Genomic DNA, 19,732 nt, shown 5'->3' on the forward strand with positions numbered 1-19,732 from the left:
GCATGTTTGTTGTTCCATGTTTCTTTGTAGTCATGTCCGTGCATCAGCGTCATTTTCACGTGTTTTGTCCATTGCGCGTGTTGTCCTCCACATCATTCGACCAAGTGTTTGTTGTATTGTAATTGTACAAAGCAAATTGGAGTAGTTGTGTATTCAAACATGTAGCATGTGTGTACAGCTTATAATATGTTGTTATGATATGAAAATATGTGCTCTGTATGTGTTTCAGCTCATGTTGTTGCTGCCTTCTTAAGAGGAACGACAGTGACATCAGCCTGGTGAAGTCGATGGTGGTGGTGTGTTGTGCTCTGCACAACCTGTGAGTCCCATGGAGACTACAGCGACCAGTGGGACACACCAGTAGCTGCAGCAGACCAACCTGCAGAGGCACTGGCTCCGGGTGCAGATGAGGATGGCAGGACGTCAGAGAGGCTGTAATGCAGTATTTAAATGCATAAAGACCTCCTGCAATGTACATAGTTCCTGTAAATAGTTCCTGTATATATATGTTCCAAACACAGTTGCCTCCTTGTTGTCCCTCCTTATTTAAAGTGTTTATCCTTTCTGAAGACAGCTTGTAATATTTCAGCTTATAGTTACTACACAGAATACTCCAATATTTACATTGACACTGGCTAACACCATGCTCAGGAGCCATTATAAGGGCATTCGTTTCATTCTGCACATATGGACTTGGTATGTATAGTCAATATAATTATAATAAATGTGTTTCACATAATGGGGGGGGGGGGAACAATATCCTATGGAGCAAAGTGCAAGATTTGATTAAATTAATACACTTACCTTTACTTAACATATTCAGCATCACAAATAAATGACATGTCAGTTTCACTGTTGGCACAGTGCCATATCTGTATTGATGGCATGATATGGAAAGTTGCTACTTCTGTGCTGGTATTGATTCAATGAACACAAACACGTATGGAAAATCAAAATTGTATTAACAACACAATAACAACTATTTACATTCACAACTATGTACACTATTTGGAGCAGACGGGGAGGGGGATGGAGCAGACGGGGAGGCTGATGGAACGGCCGGCGAGGGGGATGGAACGGCCGGCGAGGGGGATGGAACGGCCGGCGAGGGGGATGGAGCTGACGGCGTCGGGGACAGATGGCGGGCGGCTCCGGCGTCACTGATGCCGGAGGAGGTGGACGCTGGCTCTCCCATACTCCCACTTCCTGAAATGTAGCATAGCCCACATGCTAAATACACGACAGGCTAGCGTAAAGACCGCGCTAGCGGCTGAAGCTAACCAAAACAAACAGCATTTGGCATTGTTTTCAATGCAATTGTTAAAAGAAAGGCTCTGAGGAAAGCCGCGGATGAATGCATAGTCACACGGGTTTATTAATTACAGTGAGCAGAGGTTGTCAGCACATTTTGGAGCATTCAACTCACCATTCTCCTCCATCAGTGACTCCAGCAGCGCCGTTGCCGTGTCCACGCCGTCTTCACGTCCCTGACTCGCCGGTCGGTGGCCATAAATGGCGTCCATGGCTTCATACCACCGCCAGTGCTTCCGCTGGGATCCACTCCTGCCGTTGTGGTCCTTCACCCGGCGCAGCTTCTTTAGCTTGCAGCAACATTGCGCTGGCGTGCGGACGAAGCCATGTGCCGCCATCCGTTCCACCACCACTCGAAATATATTTTCATTCCGCACCGCCCCGTCAAGCTCCTGCTGGACCCCCTCCTCTCCTATAATGGAGAGGAAGAGCTGGACCACCGGTCCACGTATTTTCTTTCGCCATCTTGTGAAATGAAACCCGTGTGTTGCCGTGTGTAGAGGCGGGACTTCCGAGAATGACGTAAATCACTGACCAATCAGCAGACAGCAGCTCAAGCTCAGACCCGTTCCATGGTCCCCGGCACCCCAACGGATGGGTAGCGAAAAAGCGGTCGCCTTTGGAGCGGTCTGGAGCGGTTTAGACTGCATTACATGTCGTGAGACGCGAGCCGGAGCGGTTTAAACCCGTCTAGGCCGGTACTTTTTGTGCGGTGGAGACGGGGCTTTTGCCTTACTCAGTTGGACGAGGGTGAACGTGCTTCGTGGCCGGGGAAAGTCCGTTGATTTCCCGGCTGCGGGCTGGTTTCTCTGGCGTCCCAGGGAAACAAGCTGAACTGGTCTGTGGACAAGGAAAAGTCCACAGGATGATCCCAGGAGCGCTTCTTGTGAGGAGGGGGTAGAAGAAACGGCTTCAGGTCTGCATGCGTGAGGAGTGTGCGCTGCCACTGCACACTCGGGATCCGGTGAAGAAGGAAAAAAGGAAAAAAAAGAAAAAGAAAAGTAGTTCCACGGTGGTTCTCGGCTCGTCCAGCGAGGTGAAGAACTCCGGCCCGGTCAGCGTTAATACATGCGGTACTTTGTCTCCGTGCGAAGAGGTGCATCCGTCTTGGAGCACTTTCGACTTGGAAGAGGCAGAAGTTACCTTTGCGGGTGTTTTTATACCTCTTGTTTTGGTTCCGGGTTCCCGCTGTGCTCTGGGCAATGTGGACCAATCCTGAGGGAGGGCCCGCCCCGGACATTCCAGCTGGTGAGGGAGCTCTCGGGCTCCCCTGCTGTTGGCCTGCAGTGTTGCACCTTGGACGGGGGAGATCCGGGGGGATCACATGACCAATGGCGAACTTTTCAAGTCCTGGGCATGTGGTCTCTTTGTTCTCAAAACGTGGTCCCCCCTCCCCCCTTCCATGCGGTTGAGTGGCCCAACAACTGAAACTGATTTTCCCAGAAAGAAATGTGTTGAAGATGTTTAAAATAAAGATTGATAATGACAATCATTACTGTTTATGTTTAAAATAATCCATGTTCCTATAGATAAACTCAAATTTAACAACAACATAAATAAACAAACTGTTTCTCTTGTTTAAACGTTCCTACTGTGAAGCTGCTTCATTCTGTCTGACAGAAACAAGTTAGTTGATATTTGATATTTAAAGTGTTTATCTGGTGAAACTTTTGACATATTTTATAAATTATCCTCTGATCAGTTTTGGATTGAAGGAGTCAGACCTTCTCTAATGTGTTGTTCTGCCTGTGTCCCCCTTCTCGTCCTCGTCCTCTTCCTCCTCCTCCTCCTCCTTTCTCATCCTCAGGGTTTTGTGGTCGCTGTCCTCTACTGTTTCCTCAACGGAGAGGTAAGTCTCTGATCTCTTTTCTTTAAATCACTTTTATTATTCATGTTGTGACATAAACCTAAATCAACTCAGAATCCAAGAATCTCTAAACCTTTGAAATGACAAATAAAACAATATCCTTCACTCTGACGTTGTATTTTATGATAATTTTTCAAGTTCTAGTAAATTAACTGGCTGAATCCTACTGGTTCAGAAAGAACAATAAATATTAAGCCGGTTTCTATTTTTTTTCTAGTTCTGCTTTGCATTTGCCAGATTGCGCGAACTTGCCCAGAAGCTGGAAAAAAAGTGATTTAAAAAAAAAAAAAAAATACACATAAGATTTGTCCAGAACTGATGACCCCTGTGAAATTATTCAAAATTTCACGATTTCATGATGAGCAAAAGGCTTTTAAATAAAAAAAATTTAGTTACAGATGATTTGGCTTATTTTAAAAGTTTACTTATTTTCCCTGATTTTACAATATAATCCTAAATCTAGATTTAAAAATCTTATTTCAAGATTCTGTATCAAATACCCCTTGAACTTTTCCACATTTTGTCACATTACACGCCACAAACATAAATATATTTTATTGGAATTTTATGTGAAAGACCAACACAAAGTGTCACACAATTGTGAAGTACAAAGAAAATTATACATGACTTTAAATTTTTTTCATAAATAAAAAAGTGAAAAGTGCAGTGTGCAAAGTATTCAGCCTCCCTGAGTCAATACTTTGTGGAATCGCCTTTTGCTACAATTACAGCTGCAAGTCTTTTGGGGTATGTCTCTACCAGCTTTGCACATCAAGAGACTGAGATTTTTGTCCATTCTTCTTTGCAAAACAGCTCAAGCTCAGTCAAATTAGATGGAGAGCGTTTGTGAACGGCGGTTTTCAGATCTTGCCACAGATTCTCAATGGGATTTAGGTCGGGACTTTGACTGGGCCATTCTAGCATGAATATGTTTTGTTTTAAACCATTCCATTAAAGCCACTCCCCTGGCTTTATGTTTAGGATGGTTGTCCTGCTGGAAGGTGAACCTCCGCCCCAGTCTCAAGTCTTTTGCAGACTCCAACAGGTTTTCTTCCAAGATTGCCTTGTATTTGGCTCCATCCATCTTCCCATCAACTCTGACCAACTTCCCTGTCCCTGCTGAAGAGAAGCACCACCACCATGTTTGACAGTGGGGATGGTGTGTTCAGGGTGATGTGCCGTGTTCGGTTTCCGCCACACATAACGTTTTGCATTTAGGCCAAAAAGTTCAACTTTGGTCTCATCTGACCAGAGCACCTTCTTCCACATGTTTGCTATGTCCCCCACATGGTTTCTGGCAAACTGCAAACGGGACTTCTTATGGCTTTCTTTTAACAATGGCTTTCTTCTGGCCACTCTTCCATAAAGGCCAGATTTGTGGAGTGCAGCCCAATAGTTGTCCTGTGGACAGATTCCCCCACCTGAGCTGTGGATGTCTGCAGTTGGTCCAGAGTCACCATGGGCCTCTTGGCTGCATCTCTGGTCACTGCTCTCCTTGTTCGGCCTGGAAGTTTAGCTGGACGGCCGTGTCTTGGTAGGTTTGCAGTCATACTCTTTCCATTTCAGGATGATGGATTGAACAGTGCTCCGTGAGATGTTCAAAGCTTGGGAAATCTTTTTATAGCCTAACCCTGCTTTAAACTTCTCCACGACTTTATCTCTGACCTGTCTGGCGTGTTCCTTGGACTTCATGGTCCTGTTTGCTCCCCAATATTCTCTTAACAAACCTCTGGGGCGGTCACAGAACAGCTGTATTTGTACTGAGATTAGATTACAGGTGGACTCTATTTAGTCATTAGGTCAACATTCAATCATTCAGCAGCCATCAGGCAACTTCTGAATGCAATTGGTTGCACTCAGAGAAAAGGGTCTGAATACTTTTGCACGCTGCCCTTTTCAGTTTTTTATTTGTGAAACAAATTTAAAGTCATATATAATTTTCTTTATACTTCACAATTGTGTGACACTTATTCACATAAAATTCCAATGAAATATATTTATGTTTGTGGCGTGTAATGTGACAAAATGTGGAAAAGTTCAAGGGGTATGAATATTTTTGTAAGCCACTGTATATATATATATATATATATATATTGTGGTGTGCACCTGAGGGGGAGGTTCTCCCAAACAGAATGGAGTGGGTGTGTCGGTGACGTAGTGTGGTGTTGGTAGTGGGGAGGTATTTATAAGGGCAAGTATGGGGTTGGTTTTGACATGTGAACTGTCAGTGCTGTTGGAGGAAATAAAAAGAAAGCGACTGCCGCGGCCGTCAAATTACCTGAGTTTTGGCCACATCATCCGGAACCGTGGTTCAAGCACATCGAGGCTCAGTTCCACCTCCAGTACGCACGGCTCTGGCGAGTTCTCCACTTGTGCGCACAAAGGATTATCGGGGGCTGGCTGAAGAGGCAGACAAGATCCTGCTCGCGTCACGGCAGTAGGGAGTGCATGCAGTCCTGCCGGAGCCACCTGAACACCTGCCGGAGGAGGAAGCGCAGTTTGCGGTCGGGACAATTACGGATCGGCGCAATTATGACAGCCAGCTGTGTTTTTTCCACCGGCGGTTCGGGAGCAGAGCCAAGCACTGCATGCCGCCCTGCTCCTTCTCTGGGCAGGGAAATGCCAAACCCGGCGCTCGTTAGCAGCCATGACCGCTGGGGACATCGGAACGCTGCTCTTTATAAAGACACTGTATCCGAGGCGTTTCCTCGTGGATAACGGCGCCCAGCGGAGCATCATCCCCGCCTCCTTCACCGACGTCGCGAGCGGTAACGGAACTTCCATCCGCACATTTGGCACCCGGTTCGTGGATGTGTGTTTTAATGGCCGTCAGTTCGGATGGGATTTTGTGATGGCTGCTGTATTCGTGCCCATCTTGGGAGCAGATTTTCTGTGTGCGCATGGACTTTTAGTGGACATGGTGAATCTCCGCCTGGTGGACGCTGTATCATTCTCCTCCTTCTCCTGCACTTTGGGGAAGGGAGAAGCGGTGTCCCTCGCTAATATCTTAGCTACGGGGGATGTGTACCAGCGGCTCCTGGCTGAGTTTCCCGAACTGACAGTCCCCACTTTTTCAGCCGCCGTCGTCAAACACGGCGTGGAACATTATATCCCCACGGCTGGGCCACCGGTTTTTGCTGGATCCAGTCGGCGAGGGCGTGCAAAAATCGGTGGCCCAGCCGTGGGGATATAAAGCTGGTGATCGCTAAGGAGGAGTTTGCCACTATGGAGAGACTGGGTATCGTGCGGCGCTCTGACAGCCCGTGGGCGTCACCATTGCATATGGTCCCGAAATCTGATGGGAGTTGGAGGCCTTGTGGTGATTTTCGATGCCTTAATACAGTCACGGCACATGATCGGTACCCTGTTCCGCACATACAAGACTTTTCCGTCCACCTGGCAGGGAAGGTAATGTTTTCCAAGGTGGATCTGGTGAGAGGCTACCACCAGGTACCAGTCCATCCACAGGATGTAGCCAAAACTGCAGTGATCACACCTTTTGGACTGTTTGAGTTTCTGCGGATGCCATTCGGTCTGAAAGGTGCAGCACAAACATTCCAGCGCTTGATGGACTCTGTGTTAAGGGGCTTACCTTTCCTATTCGTCTATATGGATGACATCCTGGTGGCCAGCGCCTCACCTGCGGAGCACCTGCTACACCTGCGTCAGCTTTTTGAAAGACTGCAGGAGCATGGACTGATCGTGAACCCAGCTAAGTGTTGTTTTGGACTCTCAGAGATTGAGTTTCTGGGAGTGTGTCAGCACTGGGAGTGGTGCCCTTACCGGCTAAGGTGAAAGCAATCACTGCTTTTCCACGCCCGAAGACCATCAGGGCACTGCAGGAGTTCTTGGGCATGGTGAATTTTTGCAACCGCTTCATCAGACAGGCACCTCAGCTGATGCGGCCGCTGTATGAAGCACTGAGGGGTGGAAAGGCCAAGGCGCCTTTATTTCTGCCATGGCCAGCGACCAGCAGGTGGACATCGACATGCAGGCCTTCAGGACAGCCGCCACAGGTCTACAGCTGCAGGATTTGCGGTTCCACGGCAATGGTGCCACACTCCTCTGCGACATGTCTACAGGTTTGCCCCACCCCATGGTACCTGCTGCATCAGTGAAGCTGGTGGGGGCAAAGTTTGTCTGGCCGGGCCTCAAGAAGGACGTCAGGAGCTGGGCAGCCTCCTGTGGGGTGTGTCAGCGGTCCAAGGTACAGCGTCACACCAAAGCCGTTCCTGGTCCCGGAAAGGAGGTTTGACCATGTGCATCTGGACTTGGTGGGTCCGCTGCCTCCATCCCAAGTCTTTACGCACCTCCTCACCATGGTGGACAGGACCACAAGGTGGCCAGAGGTGGTCCCGCTGGCTTCGACGTCGGCAGAGGTGGCTCGCGCTTTCATAGCCACCTGGGTGGCATGGTTCGGCACGCCATTGGACGTCACTTCGGACAGAGGCTCCCAGTTCACCTCTGAGCTGTGGACAGAGGTGGCTAAAGGCCTGGGAGTGCAGCTGCACTGGACAACGGCGTTCAACCCACAGGCCAATGCACTTTGTGAGTGTTTCCATCGCACGATGAAGGCCGCTCTCCGAGCCACACTCACAGACAACAACTGGGTTGACCGACTGCCATGGGTCATGTTGGGCCTGCGTTCGGCTTCGAAAGAAGATGTCCAGTCGTCATCTGCGGAGCTGGTGTTGGGGCAGCCACTCCGGGTCCCCGGGGAGTTCCTGCCAGAGCCATCAGAACCCTGGGGGGTCGCAGCGGGACGCCCAGTGTTCAACGGGGCAGTCCACACCTTCGACCTGGTTCCAGTTCATCACTGCCTTCCCCGGTCATATGTCTTTATTCGACATGACGCTCACCGTTCCCCACTTCAACCGTCGTATAACAGCCCCTTTCATCTCCTGGAGGCAGGGACAAAGAACTTTGTGGTGGACATGGGGGGTAAACGGGACAGGGTTTCAGTGGACCGCCCGAAGCCGGCCCACACCATGCTGGAGCAGCCGGTGAAGATGCCACAGCCCCCAAGACGTGGGCACCCCCCCAAGTCGTCAGCTGCCACAGCACCTGCACCTGCATTGACCCCGGTGCCGGTACCTGCACCTCCTCCTGACTGAGCTTATGTTTCTCCTTATGTGACCCCTGCTTGTTTACTTACCAGATCAGTGTGCTAAGCGCAAGTCATCCCAAAACCCAGATGAAAAGTAAAATTGTTGGGAGCTCCAGGTGGCTGTAGATGTGTGTGGACACACTGTGGGGCTGACGCTGGAATGCTTCGGCCTCAGTCTCTCTGTACTGACCCTTGCTTGTGTTGAATAAACTCTCAGATGTGCATTGCTTAGGATAAAAAGTGTCTGTTGAATGACATTGCAACACTGCCGGTTTCTCCCCACCTATTAAATAAATACTCACAATAGAAGGATTCTTCGTTCAGTTTATGAGGCGTTAAGTGAAAAACTTTAATTGCTGTGACGTGGGCGTGTGAGGACAACTGACCCGTCTGCTTCAGCCTGAAATAGGGACAGTGAAATAGAACATAAAGTTAAAGCAACAAGTTCAAAATACAGACACACATGTAGCCAACCATCAGCACGCCAGGTTGTTGTAGCATTGCATATAATTAGGGCTGCAGCTACCTAATATATTTTAAAGTATCAAAAAACATTAATAAACACTGCTTTTTAAATTGTACACTGTCACATTCAGAATGTGATAAAAGTCACAAGCCCTGTCTCAATCAGACAACGTAATGGTTTACAAACAGAGTACAATGTTTACTTACCAGATCAGTGTGCTAAGCGCAAGTCATCCCAAAGCCCAGATGAAAAGTAAAATTGTTGGGAGCTCCAGGTGGCTGTAGATGTGTGTGGACACACTGTGGGGCCGACGCTGGAATGCTTCGGCCTCTGTCTATCTGTACGGAGTCTTTCTACAGATTCAGATCCGAGTAACGTCGGGTGTTGTAAGCAGTGAATATATCTCCACAATGTTGTTTTCAGTGTACGGTTAAATCCTTCAAACACGGAGGCCTTTAGATTGGTGGCTGTGGAGAAATGTGTGATACTGTGTTTCTTGTAGAGAAGTTACTCCTTCAGTAGAGTGTACCATGTTTGGGGAGGGGTAGACTAATTGACAGCTATCCGTGAACCACCCCCCCCCCCCGCAGCTCAGTGGCCTGGGCCAGCTCCACTTGAGCGAGTGTTGTTTTAACCAGGGACAGGGTGACATAAACCCCTGGTGACCAATCTGCTCTGCATACGTGGGAATGCTCAGGCCTCTGTCTGTCTGTACGGCTTGTCTTCAGTCAGTTCCACTTTTTGTAGCTCTGCCTCGTAGAACGAACCGTCGCTAAGTTCTCTGTCATAATCTTTGACATTGTATACGGCGGGAGTACGGAGCGACGCATTCTGACATGGTAAATACTTTGTCCGTAAAACTCTGCTCAGATTTCTTTATCTAATGTTCCTCTCACTCTGGATATTCTGGCGAGGTGGCCCTCCTTAAATCTAAACTTTCTTTTCCGACCATTGCGAGCTGTCGGTACACCATACAGATTCCGAAAAAGTTGGCGTGTATTTCAGACGTCACCTCCGTGAGGGTCATCTTTATGCCTCGGTGAAAATGTTGTTGTAACTTCTAACCAAGCCTTGCAAAACTTCGAGGTAATGCCTGGTGTTGTGAGCCCCGAAATATCTCCACATCCTCGTTTTACCGTACTGTTAAATCTTTCAACCATTGAGGCCTTTAGATCGTTGGCTGTGGAGAAATGTGTGATGCCGTGTTTCTTCATCAGAATCTCAAATTTATTGTTAAAAATTCCTTCCCCCCGACATCATTTTGTAGTTTTTCTGCTTTCTGGCTATCGCAAAAGATAGCCAGAAAGCATCTTGTTTTGAGTCTGTCTACACCCCATAGCTGCCAGGATTTGGAGTTGTAATATTGCTGTTTCACAGACTTATCTTCAACAGTTACAAGGTTTAACTGGTCTTCTGTGGGAGAAATAAGTACTTTATTTAATTTCATCTAAAATCCTAAGTTTAGGCTGTAAGCTGTCGTTGTTGCTTTTTGATGTTAAAGTTAAATCTAACGTTAAACCCCGTATTCAGAGAATCAAACAATTAAAAAAAAAAAACCTACTACCCCTGAATTAAACATTTAAACTAAACCTTCCACTAGAAGCCCGCATCTGTTCACTTACATACGCGGAGGTTGTATTTAAGATTTAAATGTAAGTTCTTCAAAGTAACCGTTCAAAGGTCGACTATAACATCTAACTGTTTAAGACCATGTATACAGAGAATTAAACAATAGACTGTTTAAAAACATCGCCTAATACAGCTATTAAACATTTGAAACCATCCTTAATACAGCTATTAAACATTTAAATTAGACCTTACATTAAATGTCCACATCTGTTCAGTTAGAAAGTAGTATTTAAGAGTTAAATTTAAACTCTTTAAAGTAACCTTTGGACAGTAAAAACAAAACAAAACAAAAAACTCTTTGAAATTGTCTTCAGAGCCTTATAAACTAATTTAGGAAGTTGTAACGTACCTGTTAAGTTCTTCAAAATAACCGTTCTATGGTCGGCATAGACGTCTGCTTAAGGCCCTGTATCCAGTGAATTAAACATTAAACATTAAAACGTTTCTCAGCTATGTTATCTTCAACAGTTACGAGCTTTAACTAGCCTTATGTGTGAGTGAGAAGTATTTTATTTAATTTCTTCTAAATCCTAAGTCGAGGCTGTAAGCTGTCATTGTTGTTAGAATGAAATCTAACATTAAATCCTGTATTCAGAGAATTAAACAGTTAAAAACCCCTCCTCCTACTACTACTACTACTACCCGTGAATTGAACATTTAAACTAAACCTTACATTAAAAGCCCGCGTATGTTCACTTAGGAAACTGAGTTCAAGAGTTAAATTTTAATTCTTCAAAGTAACCTTTAAACAGTAAAACTCTCCAGCACGCCTGCTCATTTCTGTAAAGAATCCATTCAGCGGTCGGCTCAGACACCTGTTTAAGGCTCTGTATACTGTGAATTAAACGTTAAAACGCTTCTCAACCATGTTATCTTCAACAGTTACAAGGATTAACTAACCTTATGTGTGAGAGAGAAGTATTTATTTAATTTCGTCTAAAATCCTAAGACTAGCATGTAAGCTGCAATTGTTGTTGTTGTTGTTGTTGTTGTTGTTGTCATTTGACGTTAGATCGAAATCTAACATTAAATCCTGTAATCAGAGAATTAAACAGTTACAAACCTCACCGTCTACTATTATCTCTGTTAGTACTACTACACTTTGTGAATTAAACATTTAAACTAAACCCCAATTAAAAGGTTGTGTATTCTTCAATTCTTCAAAGTATCTTAAAACAGGATTTGGTGCTGCTGATGTTAACAAACCAGTGGTCCCCCTTCCGAAGCTCTGGGCCGATCCAGCTGGAGTAACAGTCATAAATGGGGGTGTCGAATCTTCAGACACTTTGCACAAAGACAGAATGTTTTAAGACTATGTCTGCCGAGAATTAAACATTAAACTGTTTTTAAATACTCCTATCCCTCGTATTAAACATTTAAATTAACCCCCTAACACAGCCTTTAACTAATAAAGCCTTCAGGATTAAACGTTATAACCTTAATTCTGTTTAAACCCTCTTTATTCAGAGCATGATCTTCCCACGACCCTAAACAAATGTTTCTTCAGAACAACAACAACATTGATTACACCTGTTGCAAACACCTGTTGCAAACACCTGTTGTAAACAGTCATAAAAAAGCCATAAAACCATAAAAGAACAACTTTACGACCTCCTCCCCCCTCAGAAAGGGGGATTTCCGGCTCTACTTCAAAGGCTTAGGGGTCATAAATTTAGAATCTGACATATAGCACCTTGATACTTCTCTCTGGCTGCTAAAGAGAGGGAGGCGGCGTGGATGAAGATTGCTGCTCAAGTGAATGCGTAAGTTCAAATGTCTTTGTCATCGCAACATTATTGCAAGGGAATACTGCTTGGATGGTAGCTTATTAATTTATTTCTTTTGGGTGCAATTCCGCGGGGGAGAAGCCTCTTGGCAGCAGCTGAAAATGAATATAAAAACATTGTCCAATCGGGTAAGACCGCTGCTAGTGTAATTGTTAATCAATACATTTCTTAACGTAATTTCGATCATGTGTGACATTGTACAGTAAATATCAAGTGGCCATTTGACTGTGCAGGTGTTTTATTCCCAACATAATGCTGTTTTCAAACACATAAATGTCTTCTCACCCATATCATGTGCTGTCAAATAATTAAGGCTAAACTAACGCAGACTTTACTCAGCCAACAGAAAGAAGGCAGATGTAAAACGGGTGGTGGCCCAGCACCTCCACCTTTAACAGAGGCAGAGGAGCCCTAAGCCAGAATGTTGGGAGGCCAGTGGCTGAGGGAATCCCTGGAGGAGCTCCTCTTCAGAGCTCACCCCTCAAGATACCACTTCCTTCATAATATATAATATTCCGAGGCCTATATATCTCTTTAAGCCTATTTTTGTTCATCTTTATTTCCCCATCATGTCTTTTTTTTTGTCACCCAACAGATTGTGATGGTGCTCTCTGCCTGCTGGACCCCCTCATGCCACAACGGACCTTGTAAGTAGGCAACACTCCAAAGATCTTGCAAAATGGTAGTTTAAATATACTGAAACTTATTCATCTAGAATGAAGAGTACGAGGAAATCCTGTCTGCTGCCTTTACAGAGGAGGATCCACAAAGGCCTATAGAGGTATGATAGTTCTCATCCTGTTTACATTTCTGAAACATTGTGGTGGAATAAAGAGTGATATTTTGTCTACACTGAAGTATTGACACATTATTTTTAACAGGGCCTGGCTGGGCAGCAGCAGGAGGGCCCCTCAACATCCACTGCAAGGACTGACAGTGAGACAGATGTTCAGTAAACACCAGAGGTTCATTCTGTGGAATTCATGTCCAACTGTAATAATTGAATGTCCTCCTTATGTCCTCCCAGTTATCTGTAAAACAGATCTATAGATCTTCTGCTCCAGAAGATGGAAAACACTGCTAAGGAAATGCAGATCTGTAAATGGAACTACTGGAGCACAAGTTAAGGGTGGGTGTACAGTCCCAGGTGAATTATGCTAACTACTAACTACATTAACTAAACTAGCTCTTGTATTTGTAGGAAATAAAGAAGACCAAATGAATTGTGCATCATGTCTTTATTTGGTGGTGGTGGTGGTGATCAGACCCTGAAGTGATGATGGCATATGGTGTCTCTGACAGCTCTGCCATTTGCGAGGAAACTCAGCGCAACTTACAATATCTGCTATGACGTCAGGGCAAGGCTCAGCTGGTGATGTTGCTAATGTACAGAGCGATTAAACTGTGGATGTACATAATGGTCTCGGCAGTAAAACGGTACCGCTCAAAAAGGAAGGTGTCTGCAAATGCCAGTACATCTATGGTCTGATGATGCGAATATTATCTGCGAATATTAAATTCTCGGCGAAGTAATACTGCGCCTTCATCAATCGGATTATTATCAAAAGCACATTCCATAATGAGGGAATAAAGTTCACGTCTAATTTGCCTCGGGAATAAGGCACTGCAGAACTGTTTCGCCAAAACTCCCCCGCTGAATGAGGAAATGAAATCACGTGTCCGTCTGAAAGGGGGCGGAGCCAGAGCAAAACTCCATGTTCACTGACAAAAACCTGCTCCCGACCAGGTTATTTCTAGAGCGTCTGTTGCCCCGGTAACTGACCGGGAGTTGACGTTACACCGCTTCGTGAAACAGGCTTGAGTTACCCCGCTTCCTCTGGTTGGAGTTACCTCCCTTTGTGAAACGGAAAATCCCGCATTTCCCTCAACTCGGTGTTCATTAACCTGGAGTACCGTATTTTCTGCCCTATAAGGCACACCTACATTGATTGAGATAATTTACAACTTCATTCATATGTAAGGTGCACCACATTATAAGGCACATGGAATAGACCAGTGGTCAGCAACATTTATAGTCAAAGCCATTAGGTTACATTTTCCACTGATTCTAACACCCAGAGAGGTGCATATGCTTTATTTTGATAGTCCTACCTGCAGCCTATGCCAGGAGGACACTACACACAAAACCTTCTTCACTACTGGTTGACAACTTACAACTACCGGTAATAATAATAATAATAATAAACTAAACTACATGAACTAAGCAACAAAAACACAACACAACACAATTATTACCGACACCACAAACCAAATATAACCCCCAATAATTGCATTTAAAACACCACAAACAGCTGCAATGAATTATGGGAGTTTCTATCGGCTGCACTGAGGAGCTCAGGTTGAATTTGTCGCTGCAAGGCATGATGTCCCATCATGCCTTGCAGCGACAAATTCATGTTTTGTGTTGTTGGAGGTTATTGTGGGTTGTTGTTGGGCTTGGTGTTGTGTTGATTGTGTTTATGCTGTGTTTTTGTTCCCCAGTTTAGGGAGTAATTATTTCATCTAGTTTATTTTGGTTTGTTAGAATGTTGGTGTGCAACCATGAGTGATTAAGGTGTTGTGTGGAGTGTCGTCCGCTCTGAAGATCCAGTTGCGAAATTAGAGTTGTCAAAATAAAAGCTTTTGGTTCTTCAGCTGTCAAATAGCAGTCTCGAGTAGAACAATCGTCCATATATAAGGCGCACTGGGCTATAAGGCGCACTGGCAGCTTTTGAGAAAATTTGAGGTATTTAGGTGCCTTATAGGGCGGAAAATACGGTAATCCTTAAACCTGCTTCGTGAAACGGACCTCTGGCCTCTTTACCTGGAGCCTTACTTCCTCCTGACAATGACCCAAGCTCCACCTAGTGGCTAAATATAGGAATTGCACATGTGACCAGTCTATGGTAAACAAAGAAAATAGGGATAAGCAGTAGATTTAATGGGCTCTCCAGCTGTTTGCATGATGTGTGGATTTATTCGTGACCGTTGGTATGCTAATTCTGTCTCTTTCTACAGTGGTCCGTTGTCCGTGTGTGAATTACACGTTACCTTTTGGAGGAGCTTGCGCAGCTGAAAGTACATTAAAAATGACCTTGTGAAGTTTCTCCCTGAAGGTGCAGTCGGAGATCAAGAGGAAATGGCGCAGCTGGACGGTGAACCGGTACTTTGCGGTGGACCTGAAGCAGCAGAGGCATCCGTCGCTGGCGAGCAGCGGCGTGAACGGCGGCACTCAGCTGTCCATCCTGAGCAAGAGCAGTTCCCAGATCCGCATGTCCAGCCCGCTGGCGGAGAGCGCCAACATCAGCCTGCCGACCTAAGCGTGTGAGAGCGCCGCTCCACTCCACTGCGCCGTCCTTCACATCAGACTCGGCGAGCAGGCCAGCAGCATTCCATCCTTCAGCAAACCTCTCTGAGAGCATTTAGTGCACATTCATAGATGTCAGTTATTTCATCACTTTAGTGTTGCAGTTGATCTTGTAGGTCACAGATGTTGTGAATGAATGAATGACAGCACTTGTAGAACATTTAAACTCCCTCTATGTTACTGTGAATCATCTTCAGAATGAGCCGGTGCCAAAAGCATCGACGCTGCTGGCGGAAGAGTCAACCCGTGGGGTCACGTTTGGTCACATTTGGTCCTTGGTGTCAGTCAATGTGCTTCAGAGTGTGTGCCTGCAGCTGAGTGCAGCCCAAAGCCCACATCCAACATCCAACATCCAACATCCAACATCCAACATCCAACATCCAGCAGTCCGCTGACGCCTGTACAAACGCTCATCTGTGTGTGTGTGTGTGTGTGTGTGTGTGTGTGTGTGTGTGTGTGTGCGTGCGTGCGCGTGTGCCTGTTCCTGTGCCTGTGCATGTGCGTGTGCGTGTGCGTGTGTGTGTGTGTAAAACAGCTCACGGATTGTGTAAATATGGTGTCTTCTTCAGTATAACGCAGCGTTGCAACAACCTTTTTCAAACAAAAGGAACTGGAGCCCAAATCTGTAGATTTCATCACAGAACATCCTGGATAATGCGTTATGATAGATAGATAGATAGATAGATAGATAGATAGATAGATAGATAGATAGATAGATAGATAGATAGATAGATAGATAGATAGATAGATAGATAGATAGATAGATAGATAGATAGATAGATAGATAGGATGACTTCTGTAGATGTGTGAGGATCAGTTAAACTTTGTTTCCTATGAATTAAAAACTTTGCAGTGGTTTTCTCCTTAAAGAAATCTTGACAATTTGGAAGTGCCACTGTGTAGAAAAAGGAAAAAGCTCCAAACTTTTCTGGTTTCTAACTTGTTTTGCAGACTGTGAAAAGAATGGCGGCACCTGGGCTCCTCCTGACCGGCCCTCAGCAAGTCAATGAAAACCAACCAATCAGTGTACATGATGCATGCAGCGCCACTTCCTTCAGTTTTTCATTTGAATGTGTAAACATTATTTCCTCATGTGTGCACTTTGTTTCTTAGCAATGGAAAGGTGCACTATAGAGATGAAGGATTTTTCCACTGCACTCCAACATACAGATGTGTGTTTATCTAGTGGAGAGAAGGATTTAAATCTGAGCCCTCAGACTGAAGCGGGGAGATTAATTTATATAAAGAGTGAACTCCAATTGAGACACCGTCAGTCGCTCCTCATCCTTTCTTTTGAACAATTCATCTCCTGTGCTCATTCCCAAAGTGCCTTGTCCGTCAACAGCCTCACTCCATGTCCATCCAGTCAGCAGCTGTGAAAATATACAGTGTGTTCATCATGTGACAGCTGACTTCTTCTTCACGCAGTGTTTGTAATATTTAAAAGATATTTGTGCATTATTGCTTTTAATTTTTTGTTGTTGTTTTTTCTTAAATCTTTTTGGTTCTGTAACACCTGATGTAAAATTGTGACAGCTCTTGACAATCCCAACTGTTGTTTGCTTTTCTCTTTTCTTTTGCGGCAGTTAATAGAAAGTGTAAAGTGAATTTACTAAACAAGCTGTAATGCTGTGTATTCGTCTGAGAATGTAGCGTCTTAAAACAATGAACTCGGATGAGCAGAAAAGGATGTAAACATATTTATTCTGAAACAGTGCCATGTGTACAGCGGACGTGGTTTTTCCTTTCTCTGTGTAACTTTGTGGTGCCATTTCATTGATGTTGAATTTCTTGGTGAAGTGCCCAAAAAAAAAAAAAAAACTGGTGTTGTGAGAAGCTGTGGTGCATTTTGTAACTCTCAGGAAAGATGGAAAACAGTAACTGCTGAGTGGCTGAAACACTGAAAAAATAAGAAAAGCCCAATATGGAAGCAGAATTTGTTCTCAGCTTATGGTGTTTTGGAAGAAACACCAAAATATCAAAATGGTTTCTATCACCACCCGCTTAGATGGAAACAGAGCTGTTTGTCTGTGATCAGAAGAGAAGGAACTTCATACCTGATCCTCTCTCTTTATTTCTCCCACAAGGAGGCAGCGAGGGTTGATTGGAGGGTGAAGCCTCGGTTTGGACTCTTGGTTAAAACCCTCGCTCATCCCAGCTTGACGGGATGGTTCATCAGAGGCACTTAAACGTTTTTTTTTAAAGATTTTATTACATATTAGTTGGGTTTTTTAAACAAATCCCAGCTCAGATATTCAAATTTTGACAAGGACCAGCTAGATTCAGTCACTTTACACTTCAGTCAGAGAATTAAAACTGTGAATTTTCCAAAAATTGACTGTGGAGTTGAGAGGAAATTTAAGGAGTCGTTGCACTTTGTGGCACTAAATGACTCTGTCGTCTCTCTTCACAAGTACCTCTGGCACTTATTGGAGTATCACGGGAACATCTTCATTAACCTCAAAGGCAAAATGGGATAAATTACTGATAACTATATTTATTTACTTTCCTGCTGAGATTCATGTGGAAGGTTTGATCTGTGCTGGACTTGTTGGCTTGAGAAGCAGCCGCTGATCTTGCAATGAGAACAATTCCTCAAACTGATTCATGCAGTTTGTTCCTCGTGAGTTTGTTGGTGTGAATGTTGGTTTCCAGTCTCCTCAGTGATTCTGAACCTTTATTGAAACAAACCACCGCTTCACGTGTTGAGATGATAAATGATATTAGCGCACGACCATCAAACTTGCAGTGAAAAATACCAGAAATTATTCCACTGCAGTTTTGTTTTAATGTGCTGGAGGATGCCACATGATTCCTTCAGTTTTTACAGATTCTCCTTCACAGTTTGACTGGCGGTCAAAGCTGCATCGCTGTTTTGCTCAGTGTGTTTGACTAAATAAATCACAAACAGCAGTAACATTCAGAGAGAAATTAAATACGATGGTTATTTTGTCACTATTCAACCTGTGGAGCAGAATGGACCTTGTTGGAGGGTCACATCTTTAACTCCCCATTGTTAGTAGAAGTGTTTTAATGTGTACGTATAGCTGCGCGAACAGCATGTATGTATGAAACCAATCTGATGTGAAATGAAGGCGATCTTTTGATTTGTAAACACTGAAAGCAAAGTTTTATTGGACACAATCAGGATGTTAAGGTATCAGCTTCACCATCTCTCCCTCATGTCCGGGATTACAGATTACCTTTACATCTGGATCCCAGTAGGAAGAGTCAATGGATCTGTTCATGAGCCTGTCTTGTTCCCAGGGGGCTTGTCTCTGTGGTTAGGTTCCCGTAGCTGTGCCTGCTACATTGGGTTTGAATCCCTTTTCCTTGTGTGTGACTTCTATTTATTGCCAATGAATCTCTGGACGTATCGTCGTTCGCTCAGCTGCTCCTAAGTGTTGCCTGCAATGGATTTGCCATGATGTACAAAATGATGTCTTTCCTTGATCATATATGAAGTATTTTCTGCACACAGGCAGACCTCTTGACGACGACCTGTAATGTTTTGTGACTGTGTTTTTGTATCTTCATGTTTCTGTACCAGTCTTCAGCGTGGGGAAGCTTGAGAGTGGGTTTTGTATGCATGTGTTTGCATTCATGAGGATAGAACTTAGTTGGTTGTTATGAGAAAAATGTATAAAGTTTAATCTGAACCTCGTCCTGTGTGTGACCATGTGTCATGTGCGACAAGTGTCCCGGTGTTCAACATTCATGTGGGGAAAAAAATAAATAAATCTATCTGTGCTGAATTGTACTTTGTGGACACTGATTATATTTAAAACATTTTTATGGATAAAAAGTTAAAGAAATTTATTTGTAGGCATTTCTCAGTTAATTCACCAATTGAACCTGCATTGATTTGTTCTAAGTTCAATGTATATTCTGCTGCTTCATCAAATGAGCACAAGAACAAAAGAAATAATATTTATGACTCAAATACTATTTAAAAATTTTTTTAATCTCCTGCAAATATGAGATAAATCTTGTGCCAGCAGGAAGGAATTAAATCCGAGTTTCAATATGTATCGTAATGCATTTGAAACTGTATTTCATTGAATTGAAAAATACAGCTTCCGAATTCATTCATTATAAAGAACCCCAGGTCAGACCCCAATGACAATCACCCCCATTCAATTTCTAATCTATCCCTCTAGAATTCTAGAAAAAAAGTGTAGCATTACAAACTCACTCT

At 44.4% G+C, this 19,732-nt stretch overlaps 1 protein-coding gene across 1 annotated transcript in view; it reads left to right on the top strand.

Annotated features, from left to right (window-relative positions):
• The window catches only part of LOC308135744 (pituitary adenylate cyclase-activating polypeptide type I receptor-like), a gene marked incomplete at both ends in the record, with an annotated part of 57,161 nt that extends 41,674 nt beyond the window's left edge, over positions 1–15,487 (top strand). The window contains 2 exons of the mRNA XM_080503847.1: positions 3,119–3,160; positions 15,284–15,487. Coding sequence (XP_080359973.1) covers positions 3,119–3,160; positions 15,284–15,487 — 246 coding nt within the window. The remainder of the gene's footprint in view (positions 1–3,118; positions 3,161–15,283) is intronic.
• Positions 15,488–19,732: the final 4,245 nt, after the last annotated feature.

Source organism: Blennius ocellaris (genome assembly GCF_963422515.1).
Source record: "Blennius ocellaris genome assembly, chromosome: 10".
Classification (NCBI taxonomy): Eukaryota; Metazoa; Chordata; class Actinopteri; order Blenniiformes; family Blenniidae; genus Blennius; species Blennius ocellaris.